This window comes from Aythya ferina, assembly GCF_964211825.1.
Source record: "Aythya ferina genome assembly, chromosome: 1".
Taxonomy (NCBI): domain Eukaryota; kingdom Metazoa; phylum Chordata; class Aves; order Anseriformes; family Anatidae; genus Aythya; species Aythya ferina.
In genome coordinates this window covers 200,227,552-200,246,411 of record NC_140296.1, presented here as the reverse complement: position 1 = coordinate 200,246,411, position 18,860 = coordinate 200,227,552, and the positions used below count along the sequence as shown (strand labels likewise).

General features: G+C 52.4%; 1 protein-coding gene across 10 annotated transcripts in view; it reads right to left on the bottom strand.

Moving 5' to 3' along the window:
* FRMD4A (FERM domain containing 4A) overlaps nucleotides 1-18,860 on the bottom strand; it is a 350,418-nt gene that overhangs the window by 9,110 nt on the left and 322,448 nt on the right. For all 10 annotated transcript variants that reach the window (XM_084517308.1, XM_084517305.1, XM_084517306.1 and 7 more), the window contains 7 exons: nucleotides 16,119-16,260; nucleotides 8,845-8,978; nucleotides 5,784-5,906; nucleotides 2,736-2,964; nucleotides 1,514-1,570; nucleotides 1,073-1,310; nucleotides 574-738 (listed from right to left, as the gene is read on the bottom strand). In XM_084517308.1, coding sequence (XP_084373434.1) covers nucleotides 574-738; nucleotides 1,073-1,310; nucleotides 1,514-1,570; nucleotides 2,736-2,964; nucleotides 5,784-5,906; nucleotides 8,845-8,978; nucleotides 16,119-16,260 — 1,088 coding nt within the window. The remainder of the gene's footprint in view (nucleotides 1-573; nucleotides 739-1,072; nucleotides 1,311-1,513; nucleotides 1,571-2,735; nucleotides 2,965-5,783; nucleotides 5,907-8,844; nucleotides 8,979-16,118; nucleotides 16,261-18,860) is intronic.

Genomic DNA, 18,860 nt, shown 5'->3' with positions numbered 1-18,860 from the left:
GCCACGCATATCAAATCACCTCCCTTACGCTGAGATTTTAAGCCTTTTTCTGTCAACCCTTGGCTTACACCACTGCCACCTGGATCCTCGAGTGTGCAGACCTTGGGATTGCTTTGTACAGCCTCTTTCCCCGGGAGATCACACCCGTGCAAACATTTTACATGCCACTGTGAGAGAGAATTAACACAACCCAACATTTCCGATGGGAAAGGAAGCAATGTGTTATCTCCAGCTGGATCCGTGAAGGAATTCACTGCAGTTTAGCAGCAGCATCGCGTCCCTTCTGGAAGTTGGGCCGTGTGGGGTTTGTAGGGCAGCAACTGGGATGAAACATCCCATAAGAAGAAAAGCTCCATTACTGTGAGGGGGGGGAAGAGGGGCAGGATCACGTTGATCTGAAGGGATTTCAGGATCTCAGCTCAGCAGATTTCCTGCTGGCAGCGCTACGTGAGCCTCTGGTGTGAAAAGGACTGGTTTGTGTCCTTTCCTGAACTGGGAATCACTGGATATCCTCAGGGAAGGATTATTTCGGGGCAAGCAAGGTGGCAGCGTTGTGGTGGTGGGAGGACTTACCGCGTGGAGTGGACGTAGTGCGGGCTGCGCACCCGTAGGTCTGGCGTCGAGGGCATGCTGGACTGGGAGTTCCAGTGGGGAAGGCTCCGGATGGGGCTGTTCTGCAGGGAGCTGCTCCCTCCTGCCTCAGCACAGCTCCCGGTGCTGGGGAACCGCTTGTGGCTGCTGCAAGGCAAGCACCCGGCTTCAGTTCCTGGGGTGGGGTTCGGGGAAAGGGCTCCCTGCCTCACCTGGGGTCTCAGGCACGTGCCTGCGATCTCCTGGGGTGAGCGGGAGTGGGGTCAGCTGCTGCTCTGAGTCACATCCCACAGCCCTGAGACAATCCCCTGTCCTTCCTTCCTCATTACTGTGAGATACCAGGCAGCACTCGTGACTGCAGCCTACTTTTTGTCATGTTAACCAAAAAGCCCCGAATTCTCCTTTTGCCAAGGGACTGTTTTGTGAGGACCTCTCCAAAAGGAGACGCCTGCGTGGCGGGGCCGGGAGGCAGCCGGCTCACCTGGCATGGCCGTGGGAGGAGCGTTTCTTCACCTTCTCGTAGGGTTCGTCCAGGGACGACTCGCTCCACATCTTGGGCTTGATGGGGGACTTGTCGTAGTCGTTGCGGTGGTAATGCATCTGGCGCAGGCCCTCCAGCGACTGCGGAGGGGGCGGCCTGTTGTGCAAGGGCGGCCGGGGCGGCAGGCCTTTGTGCGGGGACTGGAGAGGGGAGATGGTGCTGGTGACCTGGGAGTCCTCTGTGGAGAGAAGAAGGGGAAGAGGTGGTGGTTGTGCGGCACGCTCGGTTCCAGTGGTGCTTTACGGGGCAGGGTGGGGTGGTTTTGGGACTGGGAGGTTTGGGTGGGTCATCACACAGATCAGTTGCTCCGTTTGGAGCGTGAATCAGGAATTCACACAGCCCTCCCCGTTCCCTTCCTGCCCTTTCGAGCAGCCAACGTACCATCCTCCAGAACAAGGGCATCCGAGAGGGAGCTGTCCTCACTGGCGATGTTTCCTTCTGAGGAGAAGAAAACAAAGATGGTCAGGGGGTCGTGAGAATCTCAGAGTGAATGGCACCGTCACCTTCCACTGACTCACAGCCTCCTAAGGCAAGAAGCTTCCTAGAAATAACCGGCTCAGCCCACGCTCCGTCTCAGAGGGCAGAGCTGCAGGGCAGGGCTCTCAGCAGCAGGCTGCCGCTCGAGGAGCTGCTAACTCTTTTCAATTAACGGGGATTAAGAGTGAGTCACAACAGAGAGCTGAGATCCCCCAGAGGATGTGAAATGGCAACGGGACATCAGCCAGATTGCTATCTGCTGAAGAGCTCGGCTTTAAGACTCTGGGTTTCATCTTGGCCTTTCTACAACGATCAAACTGAAGGCCCACGCTAGGCACCAGTTTTGTGTGATCTGGGGGAAACGCTTCCTGAGCATCCTCTGTAGCAGCAGATGGAGAAGCTCTGGTGTCCTTGGCACACATCTTTGGGCTGCCTCCCCCATCCGCATCCTGTCTGTTATCCCAGGCTGCGGTGCAGCTTGGTACCCAGGTCACAAATACAGCAGCTCTAATCTCAGTTCCCGCTACAAAGGCACAGGGAAAAAAAAAAAAACACAACTCCGCAAGTCAAAGGGAAAGGGCAAAATCAGCAAGGGAGAAAGACCGACAGCAGCAAGTTAATGGATTTCATGAAAAACCCATCAACAAGCTGGTAAGCCATGAAGTGCCCTGAGAATTATATTGTAAAACAAAAAAGAAAAAGAAGAAAGTATTTGAGCACAGCGATGCCCCTGCTCCCACTCTGATTTTACAGATGCCTTTCAGCTAGAGAGCTCACCCCAATCTGCTCCCGTTAATTACATTTGTTCAGCACCGCTCTGGAGGAGACGTTAACAGAGCGAGTTTATAGGTGAACAAAGGCGTCACGGTCTGCTTTGGGGACGTGTGTGTAATCCACAGCGTGACACTGCCTCTTGTGCCGTGAACCAGCACATCTCTAACGCAGGTTTCATCTCTGGGCATCTGGAAACCCAAACATCTGACAGCACGAAGCTATGGGCAAGGACAACCTGACTGCCAGCACCCCTGGAGCCCTCCAGAACATGGAGGGAAAGAGGAGGGAAGGGAAATTCGTGCCCCAAACAGGAGATGGAGCCTTTGGTGGTGCTGCGGGTGCTGTGACTTACCATCTATGATCAAGGAGGCTCTCTGGGTCGGCTTCTTGCCCGACTTGATGCGATACTCGTTGATGGCGTTCTCGATCTCCTGCAGCTTCTTCAGCGCGTTCAGGTAGGACGTCTTCCTCTGCTTCTTCAGCTTTTTGCTGACGTTGGGGTCGCTCGCCAGGCGCCGGGCGGCCTCCGTGATCTGGGACTGAATGGCAAACTCCCTCTCCAGGCGCTCCAGCTCTGCCTCCTGGGAAAATGGAAGCAGATTTTGGGGCTGCCACCAAAAAACACACCTGGCCTGGCTCTTGGGAAGCTCCCCCTGAACACGGCCAGGGAAATCATCCACTATCGTGCTGCTCCTCTCATCTCAGGGCCTCCCTAAGTGTACCCACCCACCTTCTGGGAGTTTCTGCCTCCTGCTCGCTCCTTCTCCCTTTCCTAGCTCCATATTGAAGCCTCGTTTGATAGCAGAGCTCTGCATAGCTGCTAAGCTACGATTTTAACCTTCTCGACAGGCTTGGCACTCACTGACCCGTCTGGGTTAAAGAAGAAGGTGAAGATGGGCTCATTCCTCCCTGGTGCACGGCTGCTAAAATCTGGGGAGGGCAGGAGCTGAGCTAATTACGGGCTGCTGTAACTGATTGCCCCAGAAAATTGCCTCCTCCAGTTACGAGCCAGGAGGGGGATTTCGGAGCAATCAGCCTCTAGCAGCAGGCTGCCTGCATGCCAAAAAGGGTTTGTATATCCAATGCTAAGTTGATACAGTCCTAAATGCAAACAGGTGTCCCCTGGAAGCTACCTACTGCTCTGTAGTCACGCTCCAAAGCCCAAGGATCTGGGTCAATAAATGCCGAAGCTGCTTTGGCTTGGCCTGCACCGGGACCCCAAGCTGTGATCTTCAGAGGCACTCGCTATCTGTACTGAATTTGGCTGCCTTGCCCAGCTCCACAGAGCTTTTGGCGTTGGTCTGCTCGAAAGGGAAACAGGATACATCACAAAACTGGGCAAAAAAAAAAAATCCAAGTTCTTCTAGCGAGCTGTGGGTGTTCAGACACGTGTTTGTGGAGATCCTCGTTACGCAAATCCAAACCCTTTCTCTTAGCAGTAGCACACGCTGCAAGGACGGATGCTGTGGGAATGAATCAGGTGGAAATCATTCCCTCAAGTTTGTATTCGGGGCTCCTGGCTTGCAAAAAGCTCCTTGCTGTTGGGGTGAGCCAGCGTTGCCTTGAAACTACAATGAGCGTTTTGGAAAGACTGAGCCCACCCCCATCTTTTTAACGGAGCCCTTTGAAGCTCTACCAACACTGAGCTTATTAAAAGTGAATTTGAGGAAGGGGGTTTTAAGGCCTGCAGCCTGGTTCGCTGCCTTCCTGGGGCTGGGAATTGTGGACCTGGTAGAGGTGATCACCAAGAACTGCAGTAGAAGCCTCCTCTGCAGTCCACGCTCTGACAAAGCTCTCACTGAAGTCATTGGGAGTTTGGCGTGAGCTGTCATTTCAGCCCTTCACTGATTCACTGCTAAATCACTCAGAATATCTGAGAAAAAAAGGTCTTAATTTTCTTCCCAGCCATAATTGTCTCTTTTCATCCAGCAAAGCCCCTATAAATAGGGCCTTAGGAGATGAGGGCTATCATCTACTTTCAGATGGAAGTGCCTTGCTTCAGGTCCGTGTCACAGCTGGTAATTTCAGTCCTGGATTTATGGAACCGGGGAAGAATTTCACCCTTGTTTTAAATGGAGTTTCCAGTGTTTGCACTTGCTGAAAAGCCCACGAAAATCAACACTGGCCTCTCTCTAAACGTTCTCAAACCGGCAGCCAAATAAACACAGCCCAACATTATTCTTCGAGAACAGAAATTTAGGCTTTTCAACGCAGTCCTAAAGTTTGACAGATGAAAAAGGGGACGGAGGGAAGCTGAGTCAGCGTGTTTGGATTGCTGCTGCCAAAAGGCAGGGTGCCTGCAGCGGGGAGGAGCTGCTTTACCTTCGTGCCGTTCCTGCTGCTCAACCCAAGCCTCGCAGAGGAGCGAGGAGATTCCTCACCCAGCGGCCCCAAAAGCTGCCTCGTAGCAGGAGAGATGTGGGGAAGCTGGGGATCGGGTTATAGCAGAGCAGCCAACAGACTGCAGGGCTTTTAGGAGTAACTCAGCTACGCTGTGCCTCCCTTTGAAAAGCTTAATTAAATGTGCTCGTTCATGAATATTTGACTTGGGAGGAATTCCTCTCCCAGGCTCCATTGAGAACCAAACTAAGGAGCTCCAGCTGTTTATTTTTTTTTTTCAGCCGGAGGAAAACGCCAACAAAACGCCAAACAGTTAATTCCCTTCCTGAGCCGAGCCTTAACCCACGCGGTCACACCAGCTTCAGCCTCTCCTCTTACAAAAATAAAAAGGAAACTCAAAACTGGAGTACACACAAGTGTCTTGAGACAAATGCCTCTCCGCAGACAATGGCTTTTCTGTGAATCCGGTCCCGCCTCCCAGCTGCTGCGGGCCTGTTTTCACAGCCACGGTTCAGGGCACTGACCCAGCACATTGTGGGAGCAAGGGAAAAGAACAAACACTCCCTGGCAAACTTAGCAAAACATCGTTCCAGCTCCCCATAGGTAGGGACGAAGGCTCTTTTGTTTGAGGAGCGGGGAGCAAAATGCTTTCCTTCTGCTGCTGCGGGGCTGCGATGGGGAACTGCGATGCTTTTCCCCTCTGTTAGGGGAGAGCTGAACTGGGATCAGACAGCAAATTGCATTTTTGTGACAATCCCACGGGGCAGCAGCAGGGCTAGGAGGGCTCAGGGGGCTCCTGATGTGCTCCTGGTTGATCATCCTGGCTGTTCCTGGTACCTCTGGCACAGCCAGGGCCGAGCCCGGAGGGTTTGAGCTTTATTTTGAGCCTGGCCTTAAGGCAACCAACCCTCTCTCTGCTTCATTTTTTCTGATGGGAACTAAAAAAAGGCACCGTGACCAACTGCGGTCATTTACAACCACAACATTTTGGCTCCTCCGTGATGCACAGCGGGTGTCGCAGAGACCCCGAGGGGTCTGGAAGGGCAGGACCAAGCCTCACCTCTCCCTTCGGCAGGATTTTCTGCTCGTCCAGCTTGAAGGCAGTTCCTATTCTTCTCCTTACAATAGGTGGCTCCTCCCCGGGATCCAGGGGGTATTCTCGTGGCAGCTTTCCCGTCAGCTCCTGCAAGCAGAAAACGCTGTTAGCCACCCGGGAGATGCTGCAGCAGAGTCCTGTCCCTGCAAAACACCCCACAGCCCTTCAACCCTGGCTGTAGAATGACAGATCCAGCCCAGCCGGCTGATAAACACCCAGCAGAGCACCCAACCCTGCGGTCCGGGACCTGATGCTGAGGGTGGGGAGGTGTTTTTCTTTAACCCGTGCATGAATACGGATTTTGTGGCCTGCCCAGTGCAGGTTCGTAGGTGGTGCCCATCCCTAGGGTGTCGGGGCCCGAGGCTGAGCAGATCGCAGCACGCAGGCTTTCATCTCCGCTGCAGGGCTCGCAGGAAAGAAAAATAAAGAGGTGCTCGGTGCTGGACTGCTGCTGGAAGGGGGGGGGAGCACACCTGAGAGCAGGATGCGCGCCTGCTGCACCAGAAAGCCCCGCTGGCACCAGCTGTGCAGGTTACGACCTGCAGAGGAAAGCCATTCCCAACCTGCTTCGTGATGTGCTCGGGAGGAACGCGGGGAAAAGAGGCGCTGGAAGTGGTGCCAGGTGATGGCAGGGGCAGCTTTGGAGGGGTATGAGGCGATGCTTTGTCAGCCTGCTGGGGTCGTTTGCAAAGGTTTGCTCAAAACCCGAAGCAAAGCCCGCTGAGGAATATCCGTGGAAGCAGCGAGCACCAATACTGATGTTAAATCTGCTTTTTAAAAAAAAATTATACTTTTTTTTTCCTGGGCTGCACAATACAGCCACACACATCGGAATTAAAGGCATTCAAATGCCTACAAAAAAAAAAAGGCAGGAGCCTCGTGAGGAGAACAGCCCGGCTCCTTGTCCTCCCCAGTCTCCCCATGAAGGACACAAAAGGCCTTTGTGTTCTTTGGCATCAGCCTTGAGAGGATCCAGCTGGCAGAGCAACTGAAATCATCCCAATCCCACAGAGCAGCAGCTGACCTTAGTGTGAGCGCCGAGCTCAGGCCCCTGCCTGCCCCAGCCTCTCCCCCCACTCCTTAATGGGGTTTTTCTTTCCTCGTGTGCCCCGTTTGGGGTTGTCTGCCCAGCCCTGTGGGGTTATTTCAGCTTTTCTTCTGCGTCCTGTTCCCTCCGGTGTGACGGGGCTCGAGGCACTGCGTGGAGGCACAGCTTCGTGTCTCCCTTGCTGAGGGAAGCAAGGATTATTTTCTTTGTAACCCCAAAGGTAACACCAAGCAGGGCAGCAGGGAAAGGGTTAACACCTCCCGTAAAAAGCTCAGGACTGGGGCAGAACAAAATGAATGCAGGCTACCAGGCTGCCTCCATAAGCTGCAAAGTATTCACAGGCACAGGCCTGAAATGCAATCCAAATTAATAAGTAACCGGAGTGCTGATGGCCTGGAGTAACCTGATGCCACTGCTAGGAATGGCTCTGGCCATGCTTATTTGATTATGCCCCCACTTTTAACCCTTTTTTCATCCCTTGGTTCTCTTTCCCCCTCTGTTTTGGCCATTCCCATGCCATAGGACCATGGGCAGGAACCCTCCCAGCTGCAGGCTGCTGATGGATGAGGGCTGCAAGACTGGGTCAGGTCCCAAGTGCCCATCAGCTGCCCCTCTGGGCTCATCCACGGAAAGCAGAAACATTTCCAGCAGCTCTTCAGGTGCTGACAGATGGGCTCTGGCCAGCCCATCTGGCCTGGGATGTGGTTGAGTTGCTCAGCGTGGATGGGGCTGGGGTTAAAAGGCACGGGGCTGTGAGCTCCTGTCCAAATCTTCCCCTCCATGCACGCTGCTGCATGGCATTAGCCCCAGGCAGCGTTACCTTGGGGTGGTAAATTGCTCCAGACCTCGTCCTGCAGCCCCCAAAACATCTCACTGCTTCCTGCGGGTGATCTTAACTCTGTGCTCGAGGGGTTTATGAGACTGCATCTCCTCCTCCTGACCTGGATCATCAGCACGAGTTGGCTGAAAGGATTGCTCGTGGTGAATAACGGAGAGGAATTTGGAGCTGCAAAGATTCCTGCTGAATTTCTTTGTTGTGAGGTGTTGGTGGCACTAAAACTACCAACAAATTGAAGTACGAGAGCTGAATCAGTGACCTATTTCCCCCATTTTTGTCAGAGGCAAGGTACACATCAAATATTAATCAGCAGCTCAGAGATCTCGGTGCCGCTGTCTGCAGCCAGCTTCCTGTCGTGTTCAACATCACCGTTTGTTGTTAAATTCAGATTTGCAGGCCTGGTGAACACAGGAGGGCTGCTGAATGCCCCGAGTGTATGCTGCTGCTGAATTATGTCTCTACACACAACTGCAGCAGGATTTTGATATCCCAAAATTGAAAACCAGTCCCCTGTGTACTCCCAGAACGAAGAGGCAGGTGAGTGGGATGGTTATGGGGATGAATTCCATCCCCAGGGTGACCACAGTGGTCCCTTTTTATAGGATCTGCCCTTCCTCTCCAGCAGTGCCAGGGCTTACCTGAAGGATCTACATGGAAAAGGGAACTACACGGAGCAGAAAAGACCTCAAGTGCTGTACAACAGAGTATGCTGGGAGAAGAAAAGCACAGAAAGTCCAGCCTGCTCCATGAAGACAGTGCAAGGGCAGGTATTTTTTTTGGAAAATGTATTTGAGGAGTGATTAGGAGTGCACAGAACAGCCTCCTTCTGACATTTAGGTAGCATATTCCCACCAAAGCCAGCAAGAAGCCTGTCTGAATGCATCTGAAACACATCTTCAAACAGCAGCCAGGGCTGCTCAGCACCCTCCAGCCCTAAACCAACCAGGTAGCCCTGGGGTTCCCCTTGGAGGGCAATGCCCCGTGACACTGCAATCCGGATTTGAAACAGCTGGACCTTGCTGAAGCTTTTGGACCACGGGTTTTAGAAGAGGAATTGCTGCTTCTGCCCCCGCAGCACCTCCAAACAAAATGCATGCAAGGAGCGAAGTGCAGGGAGCTATAAAACACGCGTGGCCTACCGCTTCTCGGAGACACAGCTTCTTCAGCTCTTCCAAGCGCTGGCGCAGCGTCTCTTCCAAAGCCTCCTGCCTGGATTTCAGGGCGGCCAGCATGTCTTTCTTGGCGGACTGAGAGCTGTCTGACTCCTGGGAACCTGTCAATAAACAATGATTTCACTTAGGGCAGCTGACAGCAGCGCACACATCTGGAGCGCCTGTAATTTTACCAAAGCCTTGGATGCGCTCCTTCCAGAAAGAAATCGGGCTGGGACACGAAGCAGGTGTTACCGAGCCGTGTTTGTTTAGGGCAGACTCTTAGTGCTTAAGTTCACAGAGACCGGACAGCGGGGCACACAAGGATGTTTGTAATCAGCACGCAGAAAAATAAAAACAACAAAATCATTCATGTAGAGATCCTAAAAGAAAAAAAAGACATGCCGTTCCCATGGAAGCTCCCAGTAACAGCACATTTTACAAAGCCCTGGAGATGAGTTATGGGGAAAGTGAGCCTAGGAGAAGCCATCTGACAATGCAGGCTGCTTCTTTAAGGGCTGCAATTATCCCAGCAGCAAACGCTGAATTCAATCCGCTGGAAGTGTCTGCTTTATGAAAAAAAAAAAAAAGTAATGGGATGAAATTCTATAGCGAATTTCCTGTAAGATGCACACTAAGCTGTGAAATGAAACCAAAACAGCAACAACCCGCCGGTGCTTCCAGGAGAGCAGCTGCCTCCCGTGAAGAGGTAGGTCAAGATATTTAGACGGGGGGGTCCCGATGGCTTGACTTTTCAAGTGGCAATTACCCAGCGACTTCCAGCAAAGAAAGTCCTGGTACGGCTCCAGAATGAAGTCAAGACTCTGCTGCTCTGATGTCACGACAGCATTTGTAACTTCAGTTCTTCAGGGGAACTTATTAATGGGATTCCTGATTCCTTTTTGTTTTTGGGGTGGTGGCGATGCCTCGATTGCCATCCAAGTTCCTGCATCTCAACGAGGAAATTTTGGTTGCACAAATTTCTGAACCCTTGCCTTGGCAGACATGACACAAGACCCCTTGAGACCCATTGGGGTTGCCCGTGGGACACTCTAACCCACCTACAATGCACAGGACACCAATGTTTAGACAGCTGGATGCCCATCTGAGTGCCCTGCAGGAACTTCTTGGGGGGGGATCTGTGCCTGCAGAGAAGCCTTTGACTCAATAACGCTTCAGGGGGCTTCCTCCTGGTGCTCAGTGGGTCCTCGGTGCCAGCACCCGGTGACTTCGGGGTTGTCCCCTGCCTTTCTGGAGCAATGGCACAGAAAAAGCAGGGGTTTATTTTCTGCAGGAGTCAGATACAAAAGGATGCTACATCGAGGTTTGGGTGTGCTTGTAGGGTGAGAGTCAGAGGGGACTTGTAGAGGTCCTTGCAGCTTGGTCTCACAGCGTAGGGTGAAGATGCTCAGCACAAGCTGGTTGAACATGCTGCTGCCGTTTCAGAGTGCTGGAAGGAAACTAGAAACAATCCTTTGCTTTGGCAGCAAACCAGGGTGAAAGTTGTGCTTCCAGCTTCATCTTTCATTGCTACTGCTCTAAACCAACAGAGGAGGAAGGCAGCCGGTGCCATGAACCAGCTCTGCGTTGGCCCAGGGGGAGCAAAGCCTCTCACCGGTCTCTTCCACCACCATTTTCTGCAGCTTTCATGCAGGAAAACAGCTGGCACTTATTCTGCAAAATGCTGCCCGCCTTTGTTACACCATTTCTTGGTCTGTCCTGGAGCGGGGGGAGGTGGAAGAAGGCTCTCCAAACATCAGCCAGGTTGGAGATCACCAAGCAAAGAAGGACAAACTCACAGTAACGTGCCTGCTCATTGCTGTGGTCGCCCCCGTTTCATTTGGGTTTGTTTGGCACTCACAGAGTGATAAAACCAAACCCTGCGAACACAGCTGCACCGCAGGAACGTCGCAGGATCTCCTGGAGGAGCCGTGTATTTACCCTGGCAGGGGAAGCCCTCCCCAGCATTTAGTGCTTCTTCATGGTAACCCTGGTGCGCAGCTCCTAGCGAGAGCTGATCCGCTCCATTCCTTTACCTAATTGCCAGCAATCTGCTGAGCCCTGGCAAAAAAAAAAAAACAGCTGCTCGTGATTCCAGCAGATGTTTCGACCTTTTTCATTTATTTATTTTTTTCTTTCAGGATAACTTTAATGATCTACTCTTTCCTTTCAACCGCTCTTCCTCTTTCCTTCCTCTCCCTGCTCCCCACCTCCACGCCGGCCTCTGATTTACTTTTAAAAGCTGTTCATATTTTCTGGTTGCCACAGCAGCTACGAAGATGCTGAGACGTTTAAAAACATGGGAACAGTCAAAACCCTGCCCAGACATTCACTAAGTGAACGTTTTGCCATTTTTGCCTCCGCTGCCTGAAAGGAAAGGACCTGGGGGAGATGTGGAAGAGCACTGCCATGTCCTGAGTTAAGTGGTGGGGTTGCTGCTGAAACCAGTCGACCTCTCCTTCTTGGCACTAACGAGGCACTTCAAATTAACCTATTTCAGGTTAATTCTTCGTATCACAAAGTCTTCTAGAGCAGTGAAGGTTTAAGGCACACTCAAAGATCATGCCCATGATGAACTTTGTGAGCTCGACTGTACCTGACTTGGGTGATGTCTCAGGCAAACTGCAGGACTTCATTCTTCAGGATTCCTGAAGAGAAGGCTTGGGCTGGGGTTTCTGTCCAAGACAGCTGACCTGTTTTGGGGTGTATTGCTAAATTTTTATGGGTCGGATTCTCTGCTTGCTCTGACAGGTGAAAAGCAAACTTGATCAGTCAAGAGAATCACACCAGAGTGAGTGGCTTGTGAAAATCGCAGAGAACAGGGCTTTCTACTGCTGGGGTGCCTGCAGCTTCCATTAGAAGCTCTTTATTTATAAAAATGTATTAATCCAGCCTCGAGCAAGGCTGTGACCACAGACCCACTTCTAAATCCCGTGCTAACTGACCCCAAAATGTCAGAACAAATCAGAAGACCACAAAAAAACAACCGAAGACATGATCGGAGACCAGCACAAACCAAGCCAAGCGAGCAGTCACTACCTTAAATCAGCCCTATTAAATCCGATGCTCACTGAGTCTCAGCTGCCCTGCACCTCCCAAAGGGGAACATGGGCTGAGAAAAACCCATTGTGAAGGATGAGCCCTGATGTGAGGAGCTCCTGCTGCAACAGAAAGGGTTGACTGGGAGGCTTGCTCAGGTATTTTAGCTGCCACCGTGAGGGCTAGCTCCTAATGGAGTAATACAGAGAAATCCAGAGAAACTGTTCTGTGAATATTATTATTCAGCCTCATTTCCACTGGCTGTGTAAAGATTTAGCAAATCCTGCATTTCCACAGGCTTCTGCAGAATCCTTTGATGTCCCTAAAACAGAAAGGGCTGTGCAAGCACACCAGGTAGGGCGCACTGGTCCCTCTCATTCCAAAGCCAAGGAAATTGTACGTGCTCCTGCCTCAGCACACAGGTCTTGGTGTCCCGAGCACCCACACAATTCCCTGTTTCTTTGTGGATGAGCTATGTGTCTTCTGATACCCTCTTGGCCTTTCTGGGCAGCTTCTTCCACCAACGTTGAGGAGAACAGGAGCTGTGAAGCGGGGAGAACGTCGTCCTCCCTGCTCAACTCACAGCTCACAGCTGAGCTCCTCCACCAGTGCCACGGGGCTGGTTTCAGACCCCTCCGATGCTGGTGATGTTGGGAGAGTCTTGACCCATCCTGGTGATGTCTTGGTGACATCAATGGGGTCATGAAGTGAGTCCATACACTTACAAATCTCACCAAGGCGATGTCCTGTGCCTGGCCGGGTCTACAAGGGTTCCTGGTTGAGAAGTGCCTGCTCCAAGACAAGCTTTGCTGTAAGGGTTGTTGAAGGGAAGGATCCCAGCAACACAAGCCACAGGTTTGTGGAGCAGAGCCCTGCTGGTGGCTCACTGTTTGTCCCCATTTTCTCCACCTCCTGCAGCCTGGTGGAAGAAAATTATGTGTCATTTGTAATTATTTGTAAGTGAGAATGATGAACGGGGAGGATAGATGGGATGCTGAAGAGCAGAAATTGCTGAGGCTTGGTGCTGGTACCTGCGAGAGGAGACGAGATGCAACAAGGTGTCTGAGCAGCAGCGAAGGAGGAGCATCCAGCTCTTCTCTTTCTTACTTTGTGTCTCCTGCTCCAGTGAAAACACCTCTAGGTATGACAAACCCTTCACTCTACATCCTGCTGTCGGCTCCAGCGTGCTGGCACTGCATCCAGGTCCCCGCAAAAGGCTGTCCCTGGAGCAGGGAGTGGAGTTTCCCCGTTTTTGCTCCGTGCCAGAGCCGGGGCTGACTCATGGCCCCAGGATGTCAGCACGTAGCAGCCTCAGCTGGCCGCTGGCTCCGGGCTCTGCCAGACAAATAGGAAATCCTCCTCCGTGGCGCGTGGGGAGCCCGGCTGGCCCTGCTCCGCACAGGATGCGCTCAGACATCCTGCGGGCAGCTCGGTTTGGGGTTCAGGTCAACAATAACAGGACTCCTTGCTGGCTGGGATCACTGCAAAGCTCTTACAGCACAGACTGCTCTGAAGAAAATAAATCTGTCTGAGACCTCATCTGATTTCACCCCAATGATTATCTGCTGGGTTTGATCGTGGTTCATGCCCGCAGAGCTTTTATTTGGAGGCAAATCTTGCCCCGAACACTCAGAAAAGGCCCAGAAGATCCTAAAGATACATCCCGGCAGCCCTCTGTTTTGGGCAGCCTCTTAAGCCTTGAAATGAGGACGGAAATGAAAAGGTGAGCTTGTAAGAAAGGAGCTTGGGGGCATCAGGGATCCAGCTTACAACTGCAGTGGACACTGACTGAGATCGAGGGCCTGGAAAACGCGGAGGAGCTCGGGCTTTGGTCCCGAATCGCTGTGCCCACACGAAGTCACTGCTCCAGGAGCAGGCTCCGCTTCCCCTCTGCTGTGTCCTGAGACTGTAAGTGACGTGGGGCAGTGGCTGCAAGGCCCTGCACAGTGGGATTGTGGCCAGTAAACGTGCTGGCTGTAAGCAACACCCATGATTTCCTTGCAGCCTTGCTGCAAACCCAGGGGAGGCACGGCAGCTTCGGTGCGTGGCAGCGACGCTGAGGAGGAGCAAGACGAAGGGAGGAAACGGCTCTGGGAGAAAAGGACAGGGAAGAGCAGGGAAGTGGGGGCAGGAGCGACAGATTCAGCTCTGCCCTTGTGATTTCAAGTCACTTGGGGTATTTATAGCCTGGAAATCCACCGCGGCCACTTAATCATTTGCAGTTCTTCTCTTCGGCACACGGGCTGTGCCGTGATAACCCCTCATTGTTGTGGCTGGGCGCCGGTAATGTGGGCACAATGGGAGGAAACACCAGAGCTGGGATGGAGCTGTGATGGTGCCCACTGGGAGAAACATTGAATGCCCCTTCCCACCCACTGGGACGGGGCTGGGTCACCTCTGCCAGCCAGGCTCGAGGGAAGGGGCTCCTGGGTGACCATATGGAAGACATCCACGGTCTCCTATTCCCTGGTATCTGCCCTACAAATGTCTCCTCTCTGCATTTCCCTACCCCCAGGAGCGTGCTTCTAGCTCCAGAAGGCACAGAGAGCTGCAGGCGCTGCGGTGCTCCTTAACATTTTTGGGAAAGTCCTGCCCCCAGAGCTGGTAGGAGCTAAAAGGCAGCTCTGAGTGCAGGAACGCAGAGGGAGCCATGCTCTCCCGGCCCGCTGGCAGCACCTCAACCCAAACAGAGGTTCACAAAGTCCTCAGTAGGCATCGGTGTAGGGTCATCCACCTACGCAGGCCAGAAGAAATGACTCCTCTGCTCAGTGACCTCTGCATGGGTCTGGTCACTACTGCAATCCTGCTGAGTCCACAGACCCCGTTCCCAGCCAGAATGGGTTTGAGCAGGGAGCAGAAATAAATACAGAAATAAAAGCACGTGCAGGTGGCCGTTTGGGACTTCTGTCCGCACAGGTGTTGGCCCTACAAGAGCTTTTCTGGGCTTGCTGCTGGCTTTCACCTGGCTGCTGCTCTCTGCCAGTGTGAGAGCAGAAAGCAGGCCGCCACGTGCTTTGTAGGGAGGCTACAAGTTAGTGTGTGAACATGGAAACAGGATTACTACCGAGCAGCTTTCACAAACTTGGGAATGGTGCCCAGGAGGCCGAGATCTTGGAAAGACCTTTCGAACTTCCTCGGGGTACTTAGCGTTATTTACTTTCCTGCAGGAGAGCTGGAAAAAATGCCAAACGCAGAGCTCCAACAACCCGCCGCCGGGCCAGGAGCTGCTCGGCTACCGCATCGCTCCCGGAGCCATGGGAGGTACAGGCGGGGGGTTGTGTGCCGTGTCGGGGGGACCTAAGGAGCAGAAAGGCAGTTCTGTCTGCAGGCAGGGCGAGGAATCGCACAGCAGGCTGAGCTCAGGAAGCACTGCACATTTTAACCCCTTACTGGATATTTTCCAGGTAGGAGAGGGTGGATTTTAAGAGCCACGGAGGGTATGGTGATGCAGAGCTGATCTGTGGGTTCAGTTTTAAAGCACGTGCATTCTTACACAGACCTTGTCCTTGGCAAGCACGAGGAGGTTATCCTCTGCTGCTACAGATCTCATCGCAGTCAGTTCCGATAACTCGATGTAACACTTAGCAGAGGGCATTTAATTGACTGGAACTTTGCCCTCCTGAAGAGCTCACCACGGAGCAGCTCTGAGCTCTCTGCAAATTACCAGTCCTTACTTTTGCTCCTGGAGTGTTTTAGCACTTGTTCAGACTGACAGAAAAGTCTCAAAGAAATAGACAAGTTCCAGACTCCCCTTCCCTGTTCCTTCTCTCCTGATGCTCTAGCTCTGTCCCTTCTCCATTCCTCTTGAGTTTCTTTCACAGCCTCAGTTTGCCCTGTCAGCTGCACTGGCTGACTGCTTCCCCACTGCTCTTTGGGGACTGCATCACGGACACGTCTGCCTAGGGCAGCAACCAGCCTGGGATGAGCTGGGTGAGCACAGCAGGGACTGTGAAGAGAGACCAGGTGACAGGGAGGAAGCGAGAGGCTGGTGATGGCATCCTGGGGCCAAAGAGGAAAGGAGCAGCTGTAACGAGACAGGGGGGAGGCTGTGGCCTGTGCTGGTCGGGGGGCAACGCGCCGAGAGACAAACTGACACCTGGACAGGCAGAAAGGCTGAAGGGAAGTGGCTTTCATTCCTGCAGTGCAGCTTCTGGCAGCTCCCCATGACATTATAGCCATGGCCCTTCCCACCGCGTTCTCTCGTTACAGGATGAAGGACCTACCTGATGACAGAAGGCTCCCGCTGCTGCCGCTGATGATTTTGCCTTTACTCCCCATGTTGGCCAGCTTTGAGGTCTTGAGCGTTCCAGTTTCCGTCAGGTCAATCGCAATCTCACTCAGGCTCCTTGCAGCATGGATCTTGGACTGGACAGGGACACGAGAGTTAGCAATTACCTAGCACGTCTTTAAAGCTCACAGAAGCAAGGAGTCATTTCCCTGTGGCAGGAAACGGGCCTCCACAGCAAACTCGGATTATTTTACTAGAATAGAAGCAATCTGGCACTGCGTCCACTGCTGCACTTTTCACATTCTTAAGTGGGTGCAATTCTGGCATGGCTTGCTGTTGTTTGTGACTTTCTCTGCTTTGCCACGGACATTTTTCCCTCTTAAAGAAACTGTTTATGGACTCACTGTGCTAGAACACACAATAAGAAACCTCCAGAAATGCTAACGTAATCAACTGCAAAGCCTGAAGGCTAAAGACCACCTCTAGCAACTGAAGGAAGCCAGGAGGGGTCTTTCCAAATCTGCTATGAGCTCTGGACCAGCACAACGTGAGGATGTGGCTTAAACGGGCTGTCATGAGGAGCTGGAAGAAAACATTGGCAGGAAAACATGTTCTGGTTCTGGTCCAGACTAACGAGCAGCATGCAACGCACCTACCTGGGGGACTTTTCCAGAGGGATAACATTACTCCAGTAAGAAAACAGCCAGCCCCAGCTCGGGAACTGGCCGTGCTGGGACAAGGAGTCACCCACTGTACACCACCAGTCAACAATTTAGGCGCCTCCAGGGGAAAGAAAACCCATCTCAGGAGAAAAAAGACTTCATCTTGGTGGCACCAAGCGCAGAGGCTGGGTGCAGGCTCACCCACTCCTAGCGGCTGCCTTGCCTCTGCCATCCAAACCCCACGGTCAGTGGATTGCCATCTCTTTCTGCTTCGTATCTATTTGCATCTATCTCTGCTTTGTGTCGCTGGCAGCATCTTGGGAGTGCTGAACATAGACAGGAGGATGAAGCACATCGATCACAGCTGATGGGGATGGCCCTTCAGTGACAGCCCTAGAAGTACTGCGAGGACGAACTCTGCATGTGATGGTGACTTGGGTGGCCATAAGAATTTTCCAGCCCTTTTTCTAACCAGTACAGCCTTTGGATCACCCTAAAATAGCAGCTGCTACATCAGAACAACCCCCAGAGCTCTCTAGTCCCGCATCCCATTTCCGACTGAGGTCATCTGCAAGCGCTTCAGAGAGAAATGTGAGGAAATTTTCACTAAGCCATTGTGGAATCATCTGTCCACATGAAAAAAATCCCTCCTGCCTCTTCTGAATTAAGGACTGGCTTATGTTCTGAGCTCTGTTTTATGTGCTGGTTGCTGAATTCACCTCGGCTAACAAACCACGATAACGAGGAGGAAGATGAGTCAGGAGGAAGCTCGCTGTCCGTAACATGCTGTGCGTTGCACGCAGAGATGACTGCCGTTCCATCTCCCATCTGGAAACTGGCTTCTGAATCACCGAACCTCCTGGGAGAGAGCTTGGAGTTCAGCCCGCTGCCCAAATCTTGCAAGCCTCGAGCTGCTGAGCTCCAATTAGCTTTGGCTTCCATGGCCACCGACCTGGGATCTCCATTTCCCAGAACCTAGCAAGCTGTGGGCACGCCGTGCCAAGGCTGCACGGAAACTTTTGTTTGGGAGGGTGGTGAAGACCCAGTGACCACCAGAGATCACCAGAGCCTCTCCGTAGGATCACCATTCACCTCTGCAAAGCCAGAAGAGATTCTCATCTCTGGTTGTATGTGATGTGTTACAGCACCAACAAATCAGGAGCAGATGGACACCCACATATCAGGACATGATCCATTCCCACTGGAGCTAACACAGGATGGGAGCACAGGGAAAGCTGGCCGTGATGGGATTTTCAGCACTCTTTCACATCCTCAGAAAGTAAAGATCATTCTAACAAGAACTAAGGATGGACCAAAGGCTGAATGCTCACCACGTCGAGCTTCACTCGTGGCTCTGTTACTGATTTGCTGTGGGGCTTTGGGTAGGGCACTTAAGGTTAAGATGCCAGCCATCCTCTGCCTCTGTTTGCACATCAAGGAGATAATGAGGGAAGGAAAATGTCTCCCTGTTGCACGCCGTATTTCTAAGATTAATTTAAGACTGCAAATGAAGACAGCACAGGGAGAGCCTCATACTGAGAGCACCCACAGAAGTACCATTATAATGTAATATTCCTGGGTATTTATAGGCTCTGCCATTACCGCTCACAGGTACCTGAATGCCTCGCAAGCTTATTTCCACAACAGCCCTAAGAACAAGGGGTGTGCAGTCACTCATTTGAGAGAAAGGCAGAGCTACCTGCCAAGATCTCGGAGCAGATCAGACAACCAGGACTGAGCATCCTAAACTAATGCTACAGCCAGACAAAAACCTCTCATTTCCAGCAACTCCTCCCCAGGCTCAGCCCAGGGAGAAGGATAACATTATTTTTGCTTCTGGATCTGAGGTTTCTCGTCAGAAATAAGATGCCACAAGGTTTGTGAAAAATATTCTTCAAGCAGCTTGGGAAGGTCAGGTTTAGGTGAAGAGGAAGGCCACTGCCTTTATCGAACAAGATTTCCTCCAGCTTGAGTTTCGATAAGGAGCCCGAGTGTGAACTGCTGTTTTGTTGCAGTGCCAGACCTTTGGAGGCAACAAAGCTGCTGCCACCCCGGTGATTTATCACCCACAGATG